This window comes from Poecilia reticulata, linkage group LG15 (assembly GCF_000633615.1).
Source record: "Poecilia reticulata strain Guanapo linkage group LG15, Guppy_female_1.0+MT, whole genome shotgun sequence".
NCBI lineage: Eukaryota > Metazoa > Chordata > Actinopteri > Cyprinodontiformes > Poeciliidae > Poecilia > Poecilia reticulata.
In genome coordinates, this window is record NC_024345.1 from 13,158,105 (window position 1) to 13,174,006 (window position 15,902).

The window sequence follows — 15,902 nt, forward strand, 5'->3', positions numbered from 1 at the left end:
ATTCATAGGATTATTTTCTTTATGAATAAAAGTGTGGATCTGCATTATCTGTATATTCTTTGATTCGATATTTAGAATGACATGTCTCTCATATTACAGCTATAAGTCTTTTTTGGGGTATGCGTCTGTCACTCGACTTATATTTAACCTGTCCACAGATTCTCCAATGTGAGCTGTTGATTTTTGCAGCTCCTCCAGTGATACCTCGGGCCTTTTGGCTGCCGTAATAATTACATTTTGCCTTGCCCAGCCTTTGGATTTAGGTGGAAGTCCATGTAGTTCTGCAATAATCCTTCTATGTTCATATGATGATATTTTAACCTAACCCTGCTTTAAATCTTAACAGATTATTTATTCTAAAGTACTCTAAAAACAATGCATGTTTCTTTTCCACTTCAATATTTTGCATTTTGTGCTGTTTTCTGTTGGTCTATCACATACAAATTCCTATTGAACACAACAAGGTTTGTGGTTGCTTTGTGACAAGATGGACAAATAAAGTTAACGAGGTATGAATACTTCGGCAAAACATTTTATCCATACAGAGAACCCACTTCAGCACTCTCAACCACTTCCTTTTTTATTCCCTCACAGGGTTGACATTTCTTGATCTCCAACGGTATTGAGTGAAGCACACATGACCCCTTTGTCCTTATGTTGATGAATGACTGCCTCATACCCATTTTGTCAGATTTTGGTGCAGTGGAGTCGATAGCGTCACCTTGACGAGGAAACTTTGTGATCCATCAGCCCTCAAGGCTGTCTGGCCACAACTAAGGCCTGGCAAGAGCAACTCTCTGTATGGGGGGCATCTGCTTCATCCAGAATCCTTCACCCAGTGTGCTGCAGTCTTGTGAGGTCGAACGAATGGCTCTTATTACTGCCGCTTTACAGTGGGAGGAGGAAAGAAAAAAAGAAAAAACACTTGACTTGTACTAATAGCCGGGAAGCCATGCTGGTCACCAAAGGTCTGAAGACGAAGCACCCTGTCAGTGCCCAGCTTGGGAAATTAGCAAATAATGTTCCCTTCCCCCTGACAAATATGTGACAGCTCGCCTTCGCCAATCATTCTCTCCTAACGTTATGATGCATGTCCTGGATCCCCACTGGAGGATACAGGCGAAGTTTACTGACCCTCAATTTACCCATGACAAATGGGGTCCCGGTAAATGTGCGTTTTCTGGGGCGCGGAAGGGGTTCATTTTAAGCAATCCTGGTTATGTGGATGTCACTGATTAGGATAAATAGCGGCTGAGTGTGTTAGGACTGCTTGCAGAACCATATTACCACAGGCCTGCATCATCGCTGGCCCTGGAGGGGAGTTCTTCATGGAAACTTGGCTGAGATAAAAAAAAAAAAAAAATTATATTATATATATATATATATATATATACAACAATAGCTCTGATGCAATTAGGAGTTTAAATTGGAAGAATTGTACTGTCAAATTTTTATTTATGATGTGCTCCTTCACACAGCTCTATAAGTATGCAGTGAAAAGGTTGGGAGGCAACAAATGAGGCTTAAAATTGGGACTCTTTGTTTAAGATATTTGATTAAGCCCATTTCGCAGCCGTTTTCCGTGCCTAATAAAGTGTAAAGCAAAATAAAATATCGACTCAGGTGCAGCCGTAACTTTCTCCTTTTGATTTTCCACAACCTTGCTGACAGCTGGTTCCCCCACTTCTGTCCTGACCAATGGATAACCAATACATGGATTAGACAGAGGACAGGCATGTAAGCTCCAGGGGACAAGGCTCTTTTAGAAGGCTGCAAAACAAACAAAAATTGCTTCTCACTCCTTTAAAAAGTGTCAATTAAAGAACATAAATAGGTTCCTTGAGGCAGTCAGCTACAGCTTAGTTAAGTTTTATATGGTCTGTCTGTTTGTCTCATTAGTGTTTTAAACATTCAATAGTCAATGCCGACAGGATTATTTGACATACGCTACAGGATCCTCTCTTTCTGAGAATGGATTGTGAGTTTTGGAGCCGATCCAGGGTGCTAACCTGACTGAGGACGTGTCCCTCCGCTGTTCCAATTGACTGCAGTCTCCTCCGTGTTGACTCTTGGTAATTTGTGATAATTTCTTAAATTGACCGAGTTAAATCTCCACAATTAGGGCGGTGGGGAAAGAGGAGTCAACATGGAAAAAAAAAACAAAGTCCTCAGATTGCATTCTGAAGCCAAAAAGCTTTGATAGCTCGACTTTTTGATATACACGTGTTGCTCTACGGTGACGTTTGGCGCCTATTCGACAGCGCCGTGTCGCCGCACTCACTTTCACCGCTCGTGTAACTCCGATCTATTTCTGTGTGAAGGCCATTTGTTCAAGCGCTGTGAAAGAAAAAGAAAAACTGTGGTTTTAAAATGAGCTGTTTCATTTTTTAAGACACAATCCACTCTCCCCGCACTCAATTCGCTTTTTAATCTCCGACAGGAGCAGCTAACATCCTTTTCACCTCGCAATTACTGTACATATGGAATCAGTGGCACCTAATTCTGGCATTATGCTGCCTTTTAACGGTTTCGTTCGCTCGAGCCTCACCCTCCGCCGTCACACAATCACGGCGAGCCACTGAGGGAGAAGGGAAGCAAAGGAGTTGGACCTGTCTGTTGGTGACTTTCGCTTTTAATTCACCACACTAATCAATTGCACCACCATTGCCTCCAGGGGTAATTGTATCTTAATACTAACTGGAAGTGAGAAGGAGCCAGGGAAGACGGAGTGGAAGAATGGGGGGAGAAAAATCAACAAAGATAGAGGGAAAGGGGACACATTTCTCCAGTAAAACCTGATGGTAATCATCCCAATCCGCTTAGCCTCTGTGACTAATGGGGTCTGTTCTTAAGGGACCTGGCACTTTCACTAGGGTGCTATAGAAGCCATTAATGTCTTAACTTATACACCTTCTCAGGGCTGTTTAGTAACACACACACACACACACACGCATACACACCCCCACACACACACACACACACACACGCACTCGCATAGACTCTTTTGCACTCACACTTTCTCCCCCACTTCCATTCACTTTCAGACATACACATACACTTATGCAGTCACACTACACTCCTGTTTCATTATCCCGGTGTCTTGTTGGCCTCTGCTCCACTCCTGCTAGGGAGGTTAAACGCAGGAGAGCTGGGCCAGACTGCACGGTTGGAGGAGAAGGGGACCAACGGCTGTTTCTGGGGCTGGGGGGGGAGTAGTAGTTTTGGGGCATCAGGGAGAGCAAGGGAGACTTGATGAGAAACAGCTGCTGCAGGATGGAAAGGTCTGGATTGGGATATTTNAGGAGTGGGGGTTGGGGGGCCCCCAGCTTTGGCCTTGCTGTGCTCAAGGCCAGAGCTTTTGCTTAAGGCTGAGGAGTGCTGCGAGGGAAGGAGGGGTCATTTCATTCTGCCCACCAGAGTTGGAACAGACAGAGGCTTCCAGGTCAGACAGGCTCTGACCCTCACAACCTCTGTCTACTCACCAATGATGACAGATAAGACCACCACTTCCTTCTGTTAGCCAAGATAATCAGATCTTTTACTTGCGGTGTGACACACACACGCTCCCTCTTTCGCTCACCCTCTCTGAACCACACTTTCTCTTACAAATTCATGCTGATCACACATGTGAATAACTTCAGACACACTCACTCACTTAACCTAGTTATAGACGTTCTTATTTGATTCATAAAAAATGAAACCACGCTTGACTTATAAATCCAGCAAATTACGCTAAAACATAATCTGTTATACTTAATGGCAGATATAAACGATTGGGAGAAAGATTTACCTTGAAGGCTTTGGGCTGTAATTTGGCATGATACCTTACCGGATCGTGGTTACTTAACATTCATCGAACCACATCACTTAACAAGAGCAGAGAAATTGACTCTAGATTACTTGACAAGTTTGGATTTTGAGAAGACTCTGAGTTAGCCATGCACAATATCAGCAAGGTGTTTAAAGGGAATTTTAAGGAAGCATGCTGATGTACGTTCAAAATGTCAACTCTGTAATCTCTTTGCCTTTAAAATATCAAAACGCTGTTAACATGCTCTTTCACAAACATGATGTGATGTTAACATTTGCTCTCGAAAAATATCGACTGCTCGTGGCAGAAGAACAAGGAAAAAAAATCTTGATTGCATCTCTTTTATTTTCTTATATTATAGTTCTGAAGGAAAAATCCAAATCAGTCAAAATCATTTTTGGAAAGGCTTTAAAAAACAAAAAGAGACAAGCCAGCCAGAACACCTTGTGTGCCGCATCTCTTTATTATTGGCTAGAATAGATAGTTGAGGTCTCCACCCCAATGACAGAAGGGAGATAGAGTAGAGTAAAAGATTGTAAAATACAAAGAAAGTCAGGAACAGAAGGTTCTGACTCACCAGTGTAGACAAATCTCCCAGGGGCACCTTTGCAGAACTGCTTGGACTTGTAGGACAGCGTGACTTCCACAACGCCGGGGATGTGCCGAGGGGGAGTCTGAACACGGATGGCGTGGGGAGTTATCAGCTGGATTACAGAGGAAAACGAAAGGAAATCACGAGTTACCGACAAAGAACAAACAATCGACGTTTGAGAACATAATTTCCATGCGAGAGGGAAAGCGAATCACGCTGCAAGGTTAAAATATATATTGCCGTCATTAGTTGATCCTGGAAGCTGAAGCCGACTGCTAGTCCGAAATTAACTCCAATCTCAAAGCTGTTCATGCAGATGTTATTTCATGAGCCTTGAAATCATGGCCACAATTGCATTTGGTGTTTATTTTACACAAAAGGCTTATGATTTCTTTGTACATGGAGGTGGAAGGTGGTGCACCAAAAATGACCTTCCTGTGCGAAACATTGACTAAGAACAGAGCATGTTCAACAAAACTTTCCATCAAAGTAACTGTTTTAAAAGTGAAGTGGTGTAAAAGGTAAAAATATATATATTACTTTGTTTTCAACAAACCACTGTTTGATTCATTTTAAGCCAGTTTTGTTTTACCTGTTGTTTCTCAGTACGTTTCTCAGCGGAGGACTATTGGAGGCGTACCACTTTTTAGAGCTATGTATATAATCATCACTGCTGTGCTAAGCCTATGTTTGTTTAATCCAGTTTGAAAGCATGCTTTCGGACTAGTTTCAGCATCCAAGACTGACTGATGAGAGCAAATCCTGAAGTATTTCTTTAACAAATGCTTTATCGTACCTCACTCCATACAAGCATAGTGCCGAACACGACTTGTAGACCATCGAAAAAGTTGTCCCCGATGATGATGACGGTGGCTCCTCCTGTGGTCCATCCCTCACTGGGGCTGATGGCCTTGATGCATGGGGTGGCTGCTTATCCAAGACAAAGAGAAGAGCAAATTCAGCACCCAGGCTTTGACACTCCAGCACATGTCTCTTTTCTCTCAGACACGTTACTGAATCACCTCTACGTTCAGCCCTGCGTGTCTTTTCCCACAAAGACATATCATGGAAATTGCCCCCAGAAAAAAAAAAAAAAAAAAATGATGGATTTGTCCTTTAAGGCACGAGAATCAAAATCATTTATCAGCCCGGTGGAGTGGTGTAGTTAAGCAGACCCTTCAAATGGTCCACTTCACAAAGGCTAAACGCCCAGGCTCCCCAGGAAAATGATTTGATGGAGCAAATTATGTGTCAGGGCAAATGTAGCCATCAGAATTGATTAAGCATGCACGGACATGTACAGTAAAATTTTAAAGCTGAACACATCTTAAATGAGTCAAGAAGTGGAAATGACAAGCTAAAGCTTTGCTGCTTCATGTTATTTCATTACCTTTGTTCTACAATACAGCGAAGGCACACTGCGTGTAGTTTCAGGTTTCATATCGTGAAATGCGCTCATGAATTATTCAGTATAAGATTTTTTTTTTTGTTTTCTTTTTGTGATCGATTCAATCCATTTCACATTGTTTATTACAATGCTTTTCATCTGGCATGACTTCTGCTGTGCAGCTCCGCCATTCATCAACAGTGGGAGTTGTTATTATAATCTAATTTGAGTGATCTTATGCTTCACTTTCGCTGTCACTTGATGCATTGCCTTAATATGGTGTTCGGCAAAACACCATGTTTACAACAGAAATAGCATGACAGCTTGCCATAAAATAGCAATATCAAATTTAATCTATTTTCATCAATATCTTATAATACGGCGTGAAATGCGCATGTTTTTCCCGCTCCTCAAAATGTGTGCAACTATTCCTGCAAGTTCTCTTTCTGTTCTTTTCTTTTTTCCTTACTCTCCTCCCACTGCAAGCACACCTCTAAAACCTCCTTTATCCCCTCCATCCAGTAAGTAAATCACAGTCAGCCATTGTTGTATGGATCACCTCAGACAAGACATCTCCCTTTGTTTGCCTTACTGTTGGGTCTGTTCAGGTCATGTTTGCTCTCTCTCTCTGCCCATAAAGTGCGCACACACACATTGGTACTACAGGGAATCTGACTTTAACAGGCGCTGTTGACTTCATGCTAATCACCTCGTACAGATTTTCATTTGTGAGGCCTGGAGGAGTGACATTTGCTTTCCTTAATTGCGAAGCGGAGCGTCTGAAAGAGGACCAACCCTCCATGGGCATGCCGGGGCCCCCTCTAAGGGCCTGACCTTCATCAGTGCGGACGATTACAGCAAATAATTCACCCTTCAAAATTACTGTAAACAAATTGACTTTGGGGATGAGAGAGAACGAAGAGAGGGAAGGAGGGGCAGGAAGGAGGAGGGGGCTAGAAGGGTGCCTGATGGTGATGGTGACTGTTGGGTGGGGATGTGGGGGGGAGGAGAGGGGGGCAGCTGCTGCCTGAAACCTATGACGGGCTGCGCTTAGTTACGCACACACACACACGCACACGGACACGAGAATAGACAAACACCGCCTCGGAAATCCCATCTATCACACCCTTCTCTGCATCCACACATCCCCAGCCCCATGCCTCACTCCCACGCGCAGAAGGACTCATGGAGAGGCAGTGACTGAGGCCCTAAGCCGTCCACCCTTCTGCCTGAAAATTTGCATATGTCTCAATGCACAGTCAGAGCGGGGAGCATGTGCTGAATGGGGACCGTGGCAAAGTGGATTACACAGTCAGCACAGGCGATCTGATGACAGACACGCACAGTGTGCCCCCCTCCCACCCAGCCCGGCAGATGATAGACATCAGTTGAAGTGGACGGAGGAGTTTGCAATGTTCTGCTGCTTTACTTAGTCTTTACAAACTTTAGGACGGAAAGTAAAACAAATCAAGGGCCAGTTATCGCCTTAAATTGAATCTAAATAATTTTATGATTTTAAACAACCACATGCTGCAACTTTGCAACCCGTTTTCAACTTTTTTTTTTTTTTTTCCTTCTTCTCAGTTTAGCGTTAGCCGTGGAGGACGTCAAAGCCGATTCGAGATCTGAGCGGAGGAGCTTCTGGCTCTGGTTTTGTGACACTCAAACAGGTCTGATGTGGCCCTGTGAAGCCGTCCTTTGTTCTGCCTGCTGAAATGTGTTGTAATTGTGCTGTGGGATGTCCAGATGGTCGGTTGATAGTGCAGCTGATGGGATTATACCTTTTACCTCTCCCTGGGCCATCTGTTCCCTTTGACTCTCTCTTCTGTCTCTCTTTCTCGCTGTCTCACCCTCAGTCTCTCTCCTTCTCTTATTCCTTTTCCTCCCATCCTCTTTTCCCTCCTTCTTTTTTCGTCCTCTTAGGCCCGGCGGTCTGGATTCGCTTGTCTTTATTGCATAAACCCTAACAGCATTACAGCCACTTGGCATGCAAATGAGTCAGGCGCTGCAGGCCCTATGCTAAGTCTCCTATATTGTCTGGGGCTCTATAATGGTGAAACTGAGCTAAGGAACGTGCGCGCATGAGTGTATGTCTATGTTTGTGTGTGTATGAGTGTGTGGGTGAGTGAGTGAGAGCATTTTTGTATTTGTTGTGTGTGTGTGTGTGTGTGTGTGTTTGGAGGTGGGGGTGGGGGGAGGTGATGTGTGTGAAAGACTCAGCTATTTGTGAGCATGTTTATGCACCTTTGAGCCTGAATCCATACATGTTTGAGTGACAGCCGGCCTCAAAGCACATTCATGTCTGAATGCATAATATGCTTGTTGTGTGACAGAGCACACAAGTGAACAAAAATGTCACATGGCGAGATTCAGACTGTCATCTGGGTGCGATCCCCTCTGAGTGCCAATAGGGGGCAGCACTTCTTGAGCCTGAGCTGCGCTGGGAAAGGATGCCTCCCTGCTTCAGCCAGTCAGACAGCCACAAAGGCTGAAAGCCTCTCGCCCTGTGAACTCCAGAGGAAGAATGTGTTGCTAATTTAAAGCACGCTGCCTGTCTGTTTGCCTTCGAGTTGTCAGAGCCGCTGTGGAGGACATGGCTGGAGTTACATTTTATAAAACCGCCTCTTGTTTTTATTTTATTATTTTTTTCCCTCTCCTCCCGTGCCACATCTCTGTTTGTTAAAGGTGACTCAAAACAAAGTGAGCCATCGCTGTTGATGCATGATAAATTAGTTTGTTGTAGAGCTGAGCCGGGGAGGAAAAAAAAAAAACCCAGATCTCAACTTCTAAAGAAGAGGGAAGGTGTATTAAAGTTATTAGACAAAGACATGTTCAACTGGGCGGTTGACAATTGCTTCTTTTCTTGCTTTACGGGGCGTCACTCTGCCGCTTTGAAGAGTGCGATGAAGAGGAGAATAAAGGATGGGTTGGGGTAACCTGTAAAGAACCCACACACACACGCATACACACACCACACACAACACACAGAAGGTCTCGTGGGAGCAGGGGAACACGGAGGCAAGGGCTCAACCTCTTTAATTGCTCTCCTCATTAAGAAACTGGTTGCTAGGCGATCCACACCTATCGTGTCATAAATGTGAAACACACAAACAGAACGTCAGCGAACATAATGACTTTGGTGCTCCGGGCAGGACTTTAATTATTTGATTTTGTTCTCCAGTAGAGGAGTCATTAATAAAGACAAAAACAAATAGATTAGCTTTTCCCCCACTAGGACTACAGAGCACCGAGATATATTAATTGTCTGCTATGTTTTTTTCTTTTTGTTGTTTTTTTTTTTTTGTATTCGTCGTTGTATTAAACATTACATTTGCTTTTGGTGACAGAACCATTAATGCCCATTAATGTGCAGAGAAGCTTGTTTTTAGTACGTGGCATATATAAACTGTTTGCCTTGCCGTAATTGGCCCTCACAATTTAAATCTAAGCAATCGCATGAAAGTCAGGTTCCCCCTGCTCTTTTTAACAGTATTTCAGCTGCGGGTTAGCTGCTTTCCGTAAGCGAAGGCCACGGGGGTCGTAAGGTTACACATAGCACATTTTACTTTTCGGATTTCCCATGGTTTGGTGGTCCTTCTTTTCTCCCTTTTGGCTGAGAAGGCAATCAGTCTATCATATGGAATCAGTTGGAAGAAAAACAGTAAGTTCTGTTTTGCTCATAGGCCACCCCACCCCTCCACCCACACACACACACACGCACACGCACACACGCACACACACACACACACGCACACACACACACACACACAGAATCATTCGACCTCCCTCTCCCCCCCTTCTCTCTTTCTGTCTTTCTCCTTCCTCCCCCCGTTTCGACTCTCTCTTGGCTAAATCTACAGAACCCCAACGGCAGGAAATTGACCTTACAGCCAAATTCTTCAGCAATTTGATCATGTTTCACTGTGGCTTTTAGGACAAATGTAGGTGCATTACCAGAGTAGAAGTAGCGTAACATTTTTGAATTAGTTGTCATTCGCAGTGCAAAAATGATAAAAAAACTAATGCATAGTAGTTCCCGTCAATGCATAACAGAAGTTGGGATGGAAGCCAGAAGCAACTCAAAAAAAAAAAAAAAAAAAAAAAAAAAAAAAAAAGATGATGGAGGAACTATTGATTCTACGGATGTGAAAGGAGCTATAGGTGTGTGATCTAAAAAATGGAAAAAGGAGAAAAAAAAAACTAATAGGAAAAAAGCAGCGTAGCAAATTATAAGATGTAAAAATGTGCCTACCATTTTCCAGATAAGGAGGCGTACCTTCTGAAGGGTCGAGTCTGCGAGCCCTTCGCCCATGCTTGGAATTGTTGTGTACGAACATGTTGTCGGAAACGGCCAAGACATGGCCGTCCACGTTGACGGTCGTCGATACGACAACCTGCGAGAGGAGTGAAAGTGAGACGTGGTTTAGCAAGATACAAGATAAACATTCAGGCTTCGAAAAATGTATTGCATACAGATAAAGACATGGAGCCTTGAGCCCTTTTCCCATTTTGTTACATTACAGTCACAAACTAAGTGTGATTTGACTCCTAAATGCCTGAAATCAGTTCTAATTGTACAAAAAAAAAATATGTTGTTTTTGCTGTCAGTTAGATGTTGAATTAATTTGGGGTTATTATTGTGAACATTGTACTAACCACTGGTGTAAAATTTGGTATGTTGTTTGTATGACACAATTAAATCCACTAGACATTTAGGTACTGAAACTAACTTTTCAATCGTGGTATGTTGATTATTTTGCTGATCCTGCTGTTTCTCAAACAAAACTTTGAAATTGAGTTGGTTGGAGTTACATGATAATTCCAGCCAGCTATGGATGTTTTTCAACAGCTATAGCTACAGTGATTCAAATGCAGCAAAAAAAAAAAATTGCCACACAATCCCATGAGCTTCTAGCCACTTTTCACAATAAGAAATCAGGATTATTAATTATTTTTAAATGTACATTTTTGAAGTTATTGGTGTTCAACCTGCAGTGTTTTAAGTGCAGCTAAACATTGAAATATGGTTTTATTCTACTGTCTATGTACTCTTTTAAGTAATTATTTTTACATCTATATTTATATTAATATATTTTGTAATCTGAAGTAATCCTTTAATTAAAAGCTGCATTTTAAAATACATCCACACAAATTACCATTTCTACAATTACACCTGAATCCTTATTAAATTAGTATCATTACTATTCCTTAGTTGCCTAGTGTCGCTAAAATACATCACACCAAAACAACTAGCTATTAACTACATCTGTAATCCTAAATGTAGTTTTTGCTGCATAATTTGGCTCAGAGTTAAAATTATTTATTGAGTTTAACCATTGTGCGCATCCATTTCCATGAATCATATGTAGTCCACACTTCGACTACTGGCCAAGAATCAAAGCACTTCTGATGGTATCTTTAGTATGAAAGATACATGTATCAACCAATATTTGCACTATTCATACACTAACCTGGCTTTATTTTCATCAAAACATGTATGAAGCTAATTAGCTTTACTAGTCCATGAGGTGTTAACAGGATTGCATTTGAAAAACTACAACATAGTTTGTAGTTGGGAAATGGATGGAAAAAGATGCATATTTTCCCACCCATCAAAACTCCACATATCCTTGAATACAACGCAGATATGTTGTCCCCAGGGTGAAGCATGTTGATGGCAGCATTGTGCTATGGGACAGAGTTGACCCTAAACATGCAGACAGAGACATACTGGAGTGGTTTAGATCAACGCATAATCATTATTAGAAATATCCTAAAGTCCATACCTAAATCAAATTAAAATTACTCGGATGAATTTTCCATGCAATATAATGGAGTTTGAGTTATTTTGCACAGATAAATTATTAAAAATCCTCTAACAAAAAGCAGGTGGGATTGCGGTGAAAAGAAAGTGGATTTCCACAGTATTTACTCATCTTAATAAAAATGTATGCCAAACCTTTCAGATAATGTGTTTATAAAAAGAAAAGCTACGCATCCCTCTTCTTCCTCCTCACAGATTTGCACTTGTGTTGGTCTATCACGTTAAGCTGCAATAAATTGCATTACAGTTTGTAGTTTTAATGTGACAGAATGTAAAGCAGTTCCGGGCAACGTAGGATATAATTAAGTAAATAGATTAATACATGAAGAAAATGAGCGACTGCTCCCCAGTGAGGAGCGTACCTTTGTAAGTGCTGCCAAACCTGTTGAAGTGATTGTTCTCCTTGGAAATATTGCATTACAATTATTTTTTGCTGCTCCTTCCTTTGTTTTTAATGCCCTAGTTTTAGAGAGATTGACTGGAATACAATTTCCATTTATCTACATCCCGAACTGCCATCATGACTAAAACTCAAAAATATTGATCAGCTTTTCCACCAACTCCGAATACGGTAGGCCCTTTCCTTTTAAAATATTACCGGAGTCATTAAACGCCATCCCCATCACTCAGCAAACATTTTACCAGGATCATATTTCAAACCACACTCCATATTTTATAGCGCTTATTTTTGTTGTTGTTTTTTGGCTACCGCACTCCAAACAAGCAAACCTGCATGTGAATGGCCAAAGTGTTTTCTGAGCCGGAAACAGAGAGCCCCTCTCAGGTTTTGCTTCGCCGGTAAGTGACCTCGGTGTGGCGCTGGAATTTAGGGGGGTACTTTTTTTTTGGGTTGGTTTGAGAAAGGTGGGGGTGTAAAGGGAAGGTGGAGGGAGAAGGGGAAGTGAAAGAGCTCCATTCTTGTGAGCAGGTTCAGAGCTGGGCCAAGCAGAGGATGATGGATTGGGCCCTTTCTGGCCTCCAGCTGGTTTTGGGGGGTAATAAGTAGAGTCGAAGGCATGTAAAATACACAACTTTGGCCAGAGAAATACCTATGCAGGAACATCTGGGAAATCCATTAGGGGGTAATGGCATCTTAACAGTTATGATCATCATAATCGACGATGGAAAAAGTATTCTATTATTTCAGAAACTTCAAAAAAAAGAAGAAAAAGCGAAAAGTTGGTTCTTGAATTCCTTCTTGATACCAGAATGCGAGAAAGCTGAAAACCCATGGTGGCTGTCACGCATCAGTCCACATTCACCCTGAGGGAAGATTTGAGGAGGCAGGGGAGGTCTGATGGTGGTGACATCAGGAGGGGACACCCTGTCTTGTCTGTTTCATGTCTGGGCTTCCTCCTGGAGGATGCCGGCTCATGTGTCTATCACTGAATAGTGCTGCCAGTCACGGACGTCCTCTTGTAGTTTGTAGTAAACCCTGATAGGACAAATCACACTAACTCTTGCTGTCTCACCTTGACCTAGTGGGCTGTTTGTGTTGAAAATGTCGGGGGCAGAATGGATGAACGGTTGGATAAATGGATCAGGAGTGGGTCAATCACCGCTCGTCTTTACTTCTCTGACAGATCAGAAGTGAGAGGCTAAGAGAAACATCCAACATCACTCTGCGCTTGTGTACTTTTTCTTTTCCTTTCGCTGGCTGTACTTGGAATTGCATGACTGGCATTGAGCATATGCACATGTGGCTTAAAACCGAGAGACGGACATGAAGAAAGCAAACACATGCGCTCGTTTATGTGCGTGCGTCCATATGTGGTTCGTGCCCGCGCATACGAGTGCGCAAGAAGGTATGCATTTCCTCTGCCAGACAGATCCTGAGTTAACACTGTTGTTACATGTGGTTGTATCGTCCTCCCCTGTGCGCCGGGGCTCAGAAAGCTGTCAGGAACACAATTGATGGCACTCTTAAATCCTATATCCTTATTTGTGTCAGATGGTATTCCCTAATAAATATTCTGTCCAGGGCACACACGACACAAAATCCTTCACTCTTTCTTCCTCTATTTTTATTTTTATTTTTTGCCTCCTTTAGTGCCAGTAATAAGAATGTGTTCATATGTGAATCTGTGTCAGGGTGAGTTAGTGCAGAGTAGCAGCTGTAGCTGCACATTTCTACACCTGTGCGTGTGTGTGTCTGAAAAAAAAAAGGAAGGAAGAAGACAGACAGTGAAAGACAGTGACAGAAATGGAGCGTATGTGTGAAATAGGTTTCAGTCACCTGGAATCTGCGCATGTCTCGTGGATTCCCTGCATTTTTCAGACAGTTCTGATTGCACTTGAGAAAGAACTTTAGGAAGAATCTGAAAAAGAGCAACAGAGAATAGCAAAAAAAAAACTATTAGTTATGTTCCCAAAGTTAAAAAATGAATGAAGGAAAAAAAAAGTGACAGAATGTTTAAATTAAAATCTCCAGGCACACCTGATTGCATTCACACATTCATCTCAACATTTTTCATTTTTATCATTCTTTTTTTTTTTTTTCTCTAACCCGGGAGCTTCAGCCTCTTTGTGATCTCACCTGAGTTCACAGGTCTTCCCCAACACCCATCTGCCACTAACATACAGGAAGTCACTTGATATTCCACCCACCTCTTTAATCCCAGGACACCCCCTGTGCAATTAAAGTTCCCCTGTTCAATAGGGAAGCAAATGAGGCCCACCTGTGACCAGGTCTTGTTTGAAGAGCATCAGGGATAAAGGACCTAACAAGGTGAGAGCGCGCCACAAAACTTATAGTCCTGTCAGGCAATTAGGCGGACACTCCTGGGACCGCAGAATGCCACACACACACAGGCACACACACCTAATGCGTACACACACCCATGTACTTGTGGGTGGGTGAGGCAATTATGCCACAAATTACAACCTGGCTAATCGTCTCTGAACAAATGTCACGTCTGAGTGAGATCTGGGCTTGGTTTAGTTCACATAAGCTGCCCTCTTCTCTCGCTGGATTTATTGATAAGGAAGCAAATTTAGAGTCGCACGTATCAAGATGTAGCCTCCCCGACGCAAAATAGTTAAGGAGGGAAAAATTTACTAGGGAGGGAAAAGGACGGCGAGAAATTATCTCAGCTGTAAGCCATTGTGTTAAAAAGCATACACGCAGAATAAACAATGAAATCAACCACAGATCCCGGCTGATTGTGCCTACGGTTTCTCCAATTATAGAAATACAGCACAGTCGTATTTATTTTTTCATCACATTGCACCATTATTACTATATACAATGCCATTGTTGCCTTTGTAAAAGTGATTCGGCTTTCGAATCGCCGTGTCTTACTGGATTACCATAGATTGCACCATGGATTGCGTGGCCATTTCATTCAGCTAAATTCAGTGACTTGTGTGGCCTGCGAGGACGCTTTCACAACACTTAAGACTTTTGCGTTCGCCCACTGGGATTCCAGCCAGGCCATAAATCAGAGTCTGAAATGACCCTTCTAACCCTGGCCGCATTAACACATGCACTGGTCATTTAGAAGCGTTCTTCGATAGACTTCTATACTTTTGCGCTCCACCGTGGACCCAGGAGGGCGAGCGGAGGTGAGAAAATATTTTCCCTCCACATCCGAGGAGCTTTGGCTTCGACATCAATAAAAGATGTTTTAAACCATGCCAGAATGCTGATAGCCTGTCAGTGTGTGGCAAGGCTATCTAAAAAAAAAATAAATAAAAAAAAAATTAAAAATCCTAACTTGTCATTAGTGCGTTTCACTTGATTGTGTTCGCTGTGTTTTTTCGGGTTGCATCTGTTGGCTGATCATCAAAATGACCATTATGTACTCTAATTCCCTGACCCTGTTTTTATTTCCCAGAAGAGTCATAATGTAGAGCAGCAGACATCTGCGGAAAGCAGACCTGAAATACGACTTTTATTTGTCGCCTCTCATACGGCATGCACGTATTTGTATGTGTGCGTGTCTGCGTGTGTGCGTGTGTGTGCTTGCGCTGGAGTGGGTTTGCGTGTGGATGTGCATGCACATGCATCACCTATTGAGAGACAATTTATGTCAGTGCTGGAGACAGAATATATTTTCCAGGCATTCACTTCATAAAAGAAACACATCACTTTCAGAGTTGGTCTTGTCTCTTTCCTGGATGCTTCAGTGCCTTCCCATGCAGCTCCTCGCTAAGCAAAACTAAAAGTTTGAGTGTCCACATTGTTACAAAGAACCTCCTTATGCTTAATCTTATGAAGGCAATTAAGTACAATTTCTCCCCTTAAAAAAAAAAAAAAAAAGAAAGAAAGAGGCTTCATTTTCACCGT

At 42.5% G+C, this 15,902-nt stretch overlaps 1 protein-coding gene across 4 annotated transcripts in view; it reads right to left on the bottom strand.

The window, feature by feature from the left end:
- LOC103476771 (EBF transcription factor 3) overlaps window positions 1-15,902 on the bottom strand; it is an 86,973-nt gene that overhangs the window by 21,860 nt on the left and 49,211 nt on the right. For 2 of the 4 annotated variants that reach the window (XM_008429335.2, XM_008429338.2), the window contains exons 7-10: window positions 13,851-13,932; window positions 10,067-10,184; window positions 5,200-5,333; window positions 4,389-4,515 (exon numbers count right to left, since the gene is read on the bottom strand). In XM_008429335.2, the coding sequence (XP_008427557.1) occupies window positions 4,389-4,515; window positions 5,200-5,333; window positions 10,067-10,184; window positions 13,851-13,932 (461 nt within the window). The remainder of the gene's footprint in view (window positions 1-4,388; window positions 4,516-5,199; window positions 5,334-10,066; window positions 10,185-13,850; window positions 13,933-15,902) is intronic. The other 2 variants (XM_008429339.2, XM_008429336.2) reach the window with 1 other exon arrangement.